Raw genomic sequence first — 8047 nt, 5'->3', positions numbered from 1 at the left:
ATAACACATATTCAGTGACACCTAGTCAAGCTGTCAGAATTGGCTGTTTACTCAAGTGCTCCCCTTTTTAATTAAAACACAGCATGCCACTGGTCCTGTGACACATAGATAGTTTGTACCTGGCTGTTACTGTTTTGCATTCCAGCCCGAGTAAGAAATAGAGCCTGTTAGATAGAGCCACAGGGTGCTACCAGGCTTTCTTTGATAATGATTAATTATTGCTGAGTAGCCAAACTTGTAGCAAGGCCCAACAAAATGGTGCCCCGTGTGAGGCAAAGTATTGTTGGCAATTATTCATAATTGTGCAATATTAATTTCAGTATAATTTTGGAAAATTATTTTTTTCTCAATAAAAAAAGTCTGGAATCTAAAACCTTTAGACTATCCAAAAGCCTTTATATTCACTATTCACTATTTTTAAATTAACGCTAAGTGTGCAGATTCGCCAATGACACCACACCTTTACTGTGATTTCAGCTTATTGTTTTTTCTTCTTCGACAGGAGGAAAACGACCGAACCTTTCAGATCATCGAGGTGCGGGTGTTGTCCAACTGGGGCCACCAGGAGTACACCTGCATGTATCGCTTCAGAGTGCACGGGACGCCGCAAAGTTGATTATTTACTGCACAAACAGTGTGGAGGCAGGAGAGACACGCAGTCACTCCCTGCTAACTGCTACTAACTGTGCCTGAGGTACCACAGACTTCTTGATGTCTAAGTGTTGTCATTTTCCTGTGGAAAAAGGACACGCTGAAAGCTTTGTGATGTATGTTTTTTTGTCAATAGTTAATATTTTATATCAGTGTTTTCTATTTGCTGTGTTAAAGGTCTTTTTGAATGTTTTATCCCATTTTTCTTTTATTAGTTGCATTATTGCAGTGTAGTAAAACAGTTTTGAGTTGAATGTTTTCACATCTGTCTGTTGTGCTCAGAAACACTGTAACATTTAGTATTAGAGCTTTTTTAATGCAAGAAATGATGAAAGTCACATTATCTGGTCCACAGCAACACGTTTTTTAATGTTTTTGTGGATTTGATTCTGTGTAACAGCAGAGACCATCAGTGCAATGCAGATGTCAGAGTGTCCTTAAACGCACCAACAGGGAGGGTTTTCAGAATCACCTCTGATCACAACCTCAGTGCTCTGTGGTGATAATGAACCTTTGACAACAAATGTTTGAACTGTTCTGATTACACACATCAGGCAGAGTGTTTGAAACATAAAGTCAAAGATTACTGCTCAAATGAAATGAAAATACTTTGCACTGATGTTTTTCCAGTTTTATTTATTCTTGTTGTCAGGTCAATGAAGATGAATCAGTTTGTATCATATATGTGAAATGTGTTGAGACCTCATTTTTTACATAATATATATTTTTGTTGTGTTTTTTCTTTTTTTTGTATGTGATTTCAAGATGTTATAATAAAGATGTGAAATTTGAAGTTTGTTTTTTTCTCTTTTTTTTGTTTTATTTTATTATTGTTAGATTTTATTTCGTCCTGTTTTTGGTCCACAAATTTGTCTGAAAAACACTGACGTGAACTCTGGATGAAAACTTGAGCGTTCATGTCATGTTGAGACTTAAGAGTCAGACAGAATTTTCACGTGAGCCTACTAGTTGCAACCCAGAAGTTACTCTTAATAATGGCGTATAAGTTATCTCTAAATGATCAGTAAGTGAATTATTAACCATTAATTATTGTTTATAAATCCTTTATAAACAGTGACTGATCAGAAAGTGGTGCTCAAAAATGAAACATTTGATCTGACTCAATAAATGTTTGATTTATTGAATTTTGTTAACTCAAAGAACAAATATAAAAATGAGAAAATTACACGTCAACTGAATAACACAATTTTTATGCTCAAACACTCAAGTATATAAAAGGCAGTGAAGAAACACTGGATGTATTTTATAAAAATGATTTCTTGACCATAAAACATTAAAGTAAAAAAGTTATAATTGTTGACGTGAGAGGTTAATAATGACAAAATAAAAGTATATACAGATATTCGAGTATTTTGTGACAGTTTTGCAGATGTGTGTGAGGTTTGTTTTTCCTGAGTCGACTGATCGGAGCTTTTTGTAGACAAACAAAAGTTAAGTTTACAATCTGCGTTAAACTCATTGTGTTTATCCTGTAATTCTAACAAATGAGTTGAATGTGTTTCCTTCCTCGTAAAACATTTGCAAAACTGTTTGTTCAGTATTTTAAAGTGAGACTAACTTCTGATTAACAGTTGTAAAACAAGTGTAAAAGTAGCACATCTAGAGAAGAGTCATAAAGTCAACTAAATGAATTAGCAATGTCTGTTATACATGTTATATGTCTATATCTATATCTAAAGCTTGCAAACATGAATATAAGCTGTTGGTCATTCCACACCAAGTGAAGCACTGGTAACTCATAAATCATGAGGTGCAGAATTGTCCAATATGACGTCACTCCTTGAGATATGGACTACAAAAAGCTGGTTGGTTTATCACATGAGACTGAAAGGACAGATGAAACCTTTTCTGCAGTGATTTAAGTGCTACTTTAAAGGGAACGTCTGTGTAAAAAATATAAAATCCTCCACTGAGCAGATGGATGTTTGTGTGACTCCTTGGAGGTCTTACTCTGCTCCCTGAGCTCCTTCCTCTTCAGCCGGCTCTCCTTCAGCTCTGGAAACACTGAGGGTATAAGAATCCAGCTCAGTGTTCTCCTGTGGGCCTGACTTCTGCCCCCTGCTGGCCTGGAGAGACATGACAACACAGATCTAAGTTAGTGCATCAGTCCTCTCTTCAGTTCAATATAAACAGGCTGAGTGCTTCATTTCAACCAGTCCTCTAAACAACAAACATGTGTTCAGTACCTTCAGGATGAAATAGATGGCAATGATGAACAACAGCAGAGTCACCGACAGGACGACCAGTCTGATGATAAAAACTGTTGGATCTGACGAGAAACATTCAGTCATCACATTAGTTCAGATGACATCATGAGTACAACAACTCCCATCCAACAGACAGATGGCATGTGCTAGAAAAGCAAACTGGACCATTGTTTTGTGTTTTGTACTATATTCTGGTTCATTGGTCCTATTCTTATTTTTTCAACTTTTTCCTTGTTCTTCTTTGAGTCTTACCTCTAACATTACAATTAGGGAGGACCAGCATCTTCTAATCCAAGCAGAAACAAATAAATTAGTCTTGGGCAAGAAAAAGCTGTTTTTACACTTAATACATGTATTGTTGGAAATATCACATGTATTAACATCATATGCCAACAAGAAGCTAAGTGATTATGTGTACAGGGCGAAAAATAAGCAGGGTCGGTCCTGCTGCCTGATGACTTTTTATCATGTTTTACAAACATGGAAACAAAGTCAGTGTGACGTCTCAGTTCCACTGAGCTTCACACTCTGCTTCAGCTTACCTGTGACAGTGAGAGACAGCAGACGGCTCTCGGAGGAGAAGTTATGAGAAAAAATATAGACGTCATAAACACAGCTGTAGTTTCCTTGGTGGGCGGGGTCTGCAGCAGGAAACAGGAAGTCAGCAGAGTGATTGACAGCTGGCTGGGTGTAGCTGTATGTTGTGTTGGAGGAGGTGAAGGTGAGGTGGAAGGAGCCTCCTGGGTACTGAGGCTGGATGGAGCAGCTGATGGTGAAGTGGGAGCCCCGATGCACCTGAAAACCCTGCTGCTGGACCTCGGAGACCCCGTCCATGGTAGAAGACATAGAGATGATTGGCTGAACCAGCAGGTCTGTAAACACAGAGAGAAAATTGGCTGAACCAGCATTTTATGGGGGTTTGAAGCAATGAGCCTCCAGGAACAAGCTAACTTCTCTACCCTTTAGGATGCCGTCATCCTGGATAAGTTTACAGTTCAGTCCAATGGAAACCACCAACTATCACTGTGACAGAGGAAGGAAAATATTTCTGTCATAGATGATGTCACTGATGGACTTACCTGAGCAGATGAGCTCAACGATGGTGGAAGAGGAACTTGATGATGCACATTCCCTCAGGGCATATCCAGACTGAACACAGTCAGATCTGATCCACCATACAGATTCCTCTAAGGAATTATTTCTCCTTCCTATTGAAACAGCAGAGCCACAGTCCATATCTCCACACACTGCAGCTGCTTCCTTCAGGGTCCAATCAGAGTCCTGCACTGGTCTCCACTTTGTTCGTTTCACCTCCAGTGTACCTGCACAGCAACTGGCTCCTCCCACCAACCTGACAGGCTCTGAAGAGAAACAAGAGAGTCATCAGTAAAAGAATAAAGTGATTTCATTAGAACAGAAATGAAGCCAAATCAAAGCTGCAGCTCCTCTTCTACCTGAGCAGGTGAGTCCAACAGCTTTGTCAGGTGAGCAGGTGCTTCTATTTGAGTCTGATCTTCCACAGTCCAGGAGAGCAGACTCATTGCCTCCACACTGGAACTCTTTGGTCCATATTGGAGCCTCCACTTCTCCATAGAGCACCCCCTGGAGGACTGAAGGAGCCCCACAGCTGAGCTCCCTACAGACCACCTCTGCATCCTGCTGGTCAAAGTCAGCTTCACACACTGAGGACCACGACTGGTTAAACTGGTTAAACTTAACCTCCAGTCTGCCTGAACACATAGTAGTCCCATTCACCAGCCTGACAGAGTCTGGAGAGAGAAAGATCATTAAATTCATCAGTATTCACTGCAATATTCATGCTGATAAAGATTAAAGTTATTGATAGAGAGAGAGAGAGAGCACCTTCTTACCCTGACACAAGTACACAAATGTACAGAAAAAATTGCAAGATGCTATTTGTTGGATTCAAATATTTCTTAGTCTGGCAACATCTTGCGGTAGTATGAGGAATGACACCCTGGTAGACCCCAATGCCTGACCTTGTGCCCATTTTTTGTTTACCTCTGTCAGATTACTGCTTTCAGGAAGAAGCAGCACACCTGTGTTTAACAATACCTGATGAAATGTGACATCTTTATCTCCTAACAAGCTTGATTGACCCATCTGATACTCATACCTTTTCTCTGACTAAAACTGTCTTTCTAACATTGGCAGGGGCCCCTTCAATTCCACCAAGAAACTACTTGCACAGGAGCGAAACGGTCACCTGGCATGCTTCAAAGAGATGAACTGACTGGTACCTCAAAAATACCTGCAGCGAAGGAGAGAGGGAACAACACCTGGGAGAAGGCTTTGATATCTCCACTAGAACTCAGCATCTAGTTTAAAACTATGGAGCAAATCTTGAGGGAGATCCAGGATGTCACTGGGGCTGCAAAAACAAGCTCGGCCCCAGGCCCTAGAGGAGTTCCTTACAAGCTCTACAAGACATGCCCCAGTCTCCTGCAATGATTGTGAAGGATCCTCAAGGTGATCCGGAGAAGGGGGAAGGTAGTCTAACAGTGGAGAGTCTTTGGGTTCCAAAGGTGGAAAACACAAACAACATTTAACAGCTCAAGATGATCTCAGACTTCAGCAGTGCACTTATAATGATACTGATAACTTTCAGTATTGTTGCTCGACACCTGATGACAAAACTCAGAAAAAAAAAAACTTAACTACTATACACAAAGTGCACATTTAGCTATGAATAACATACGTTTTTCATCTTTAGAACACTGCAAGGGCAAGATTAACAATTCGAAGATCAAGCCAGTAAACCCATCCAAAGAGGGGGACATCCTGTGTTGACCACAGGGGAAATGCTGACAGCATCCTGCCTATGAGTTGAGCAGGAAAAATCCTGTATAGCGCTGGCTGAAGAAATGAGGGCAACACTACGGCCTGGTCTTGAATGCTGTCAAAGAAAAAAGTTGAAGCCTCTGCCCCTCACTTTGACATCACTGAGGAAACAGTGTCATCTCACAGCAGCACAGTAACCCTGCTTGAATCCAACATGCGCCAGCTGCAAGAAGACAATGATTTTTTGAAAGCCAAAGAGGACTCTTTGTTGAACTGCTCATGCTGCTGCAATATCTGAATTTTTGGAGTACTGAATCAAACAAAACAGGCCAGCAAGTGATGTAATTTGTGGACAGGGTGCTGTTGGAAATTGGACTCTTGATGGACTCTTTGTTTACCTAAGCTGCTGTTGGTACTTTTACAGAGGTTGATGGTGAGGTTGTCGACGATGTCCAGGAGGGATGAGAAGTCACTGAGCATGTACACGTGGTTTTTAATAGGATCTGAGGCGATGACCCTCAGCTCATCCTCGTTTGCATCCTTTACACCTGAAAGAAAGAAATACTGTCAAAACTGTACCTAAAAAAATGATTCTGTTCTTGGGTGCTGGAACACAGGAACACATATTTTTATTATTTAAGACAGTGGAAAATGCAAAATATAAGAGTTTTTAAAGTGCATCTTCCAAATATCCCCCCAATAATGTGCTAAGATATAAAATACCAGTCAAATGTTTGGACACACCTTCCCACTCACTTGAATGAGAAAGTGTGACCAAACCTTTGACTGGTGCTGTAGAGGAATCTGCAAGTAAGTTCAGATCAAACCAAGATTTTGACCGTACATAATATGTATAACGTGTGTACATGTGATAGCAGGTAATAACGTGTGTTAAAGTTTGGGATACAACATCAAGTCAGTAATGGACCAGACTCAATGCAATGTCATTTCATTCAGCATTTTCCCTGCATCCTGTGGACTTGTGAGTACATTTGGTTTCCACAAGAAAAGTGGATTTAATTCAGTGGAATGCAAGTCAAAACTCAGATACTTTACAGATTAAGTGGCCTGAAACTTGGAACATAGTAAAACAGCCACTATACCAATAGCGTAGACCTCAATGCCGGTGTCTTTCAGGTGCTGCGAGGCGAGGGATACGTCGTCCTGAGACTTTCCATCAGTAATCAGGATAGCAATTTTGTGGGAGTCTGCACGCATTCCCACATTGGGTTTAAAGTTGTTATGGAGGATGTGTTTCAGAGCTTTTCCTGTATGACAGTAATAAAGAAGCTTTAAAAGGTGCAGAGTTGAAAAGCTGACTGTTGCAATGACTGTTAGGTGACTGACAGTTGGGGCACTTCCACAACCTTGTTAAAAATATCTGGTACTTTGATAAAAAGTCAAATCTAGAAGTGTGTGGACATAAAAACTGAGAGAGAAAGTTAACTATGACTCCCAAAATGCATTTCAGTCAGAAACATCCAATCACAGAGCTTCAAATTCTATTGTGAGACGCTCAAATCATTATGATTTTGAATGTTGGTATTGTATTATTATAATTATTATAATCACTATCACTATAATGAATTCAGCAATCTTTGCTTTATAATATTATAGCATGATACCATACAAAAATGTAATATCACAATATTAGCAATCATAATAGTATCACAATTATTAATATTATGATAGTAACAATAATACAAATTACCATCATTGCTCATCTAATTTCTACTGTAACTCTACTGTTTCTGGAATCAGTATGAGTCACAATACTTTTTATTAACTTTATCTGACGTTTCTGTTCTGAAAATGTTATTTGTTAGCAGATACAGTTTTCTTGATCAAGAGAGTGAATTTCATTCACAAATTGCTCCATACATACAATATATTCTATACTATAAATACTTATATATTCACTTTCCACCGCTGACAGACCTAAATACAGAAAGTAAATATATTTGGATCTAATCAGAGTCTCTGCCTCAGTCCCTCACAGTGTAAAGCTGGTGTGGATCAGACAGTGTGCTGTTAAATCACCTGTGTAGGTGTTTCCTCCTTTGTATGGCAGGTTGGCTATGGCCCTCATCAGGGATTGTTTGGTCTGGTGGGTGTTCAGCTGCCACTCCGTATTTGGGTCGTCACTGTACTGAACCAGACCTGCAGAAAACACAGAAATGTGTAAAACTGACACACTGACTCAGCTTTTGTTTTAAAATAATAATGAGAATAACAATGATAATAATGAGTATGAGAATGATAATTTGCACTGAGTGTTCTTGATCAGATGCATTGGTTTATTAGTATTATTATTGTTATTATCACATCACATGTCTCATGCACACTCATTCCTAACAGGCTAACAG

General features: G+C 39.6%; 2 protein-coding genes across 2 annotated transcripts in view; both read right to left on the bottom strand.

The window, feature by feature from the left end:
• Nucleotides 1–3322: 3322 nt before the first annotated feature.
• The window catches only part of LOC137172722 (scavenger receptor cysteine-rich type 1 protein M130-like), a 29971-nt gene continuing 25246 nt past the window's right edge, over nt 3323–8047 (bottom strand). The window contains exons 7-9 of the mRNA XM_067577329.1: nt 4334–4648; nt 3959–4240; nt 3323–3751 (exon numbers count right to left, since the gene is read on the bottom strand). Of these exons, the coding sequence (XP_067433430.1) occupies nt 3372–3751; nt 3959–4240; nt 4334–4648 (977 nt within the window). The 3' untranslated portion in view covers nt 3323–3371. The remainder of the gene's footprint in view (nt 3752–3958; nt 4241–4333; nt 4649–8047) is intronic.
• On the bottom strand, nt 5610–7978 carry LOC137172570 (collagen alpha-1(XII) chain-like). The gene is made up of 4 exons (XM_067577082.1): nt 7722–7978; nt 6785–6949; nt 6080–6229; nt 5610–5617 (listed from the first exon to the last, which is right to left on the bottom strand). Exons 1-4 carry the CDS (start codon nt 7768–7770, stop codon nt 5610–5612), a joined length of 372 nt encoding a protein of 123 aa, XP_067433183.1. The 5' UTR covers nt 7771–7978.

Source organism: Thunnus thynnus, chromosome 20 (genome assembly GCF_963924715.1).
Source record: "Thunnus thynnus chromosome 20, fThuThy2.1, whole genome shotgun sequence".
Classification (NCBI taxonomy): Eukaryota; Metazoa; Chordata; class Actinopteri; order Scombriformes; family Scombridae; genus Thunnus; species Thunnus thynnus.
This window is presented reverse-complemented; position numbering and strand designations above follow the sequence as displayed.

Bases quoted from the DNA above. Each gene is read 5' to 3' on its own strand.
- LOC137172570 (XM_067577082.1), bottom strand. From the start codon at position 7,770: ATGAGGGCCATAGCCAACCTGCCATACAAAGGAGGAAACACCTACACA. The intron at 6,950-7,721 runs GTGATTTAACAG...ACTGTCATACAG, and splicing joins AGGAGGAAACACCTACACAG to GAAAAGCTCTGAAACACATC. The intron at 6,230-6,784 runs GTATAGTGGCTG...TCTTTCTTTCAG, and splicing joins CATTGAGGTCTACGCTATTG to GTGTAAAGGATGCAAACGAG.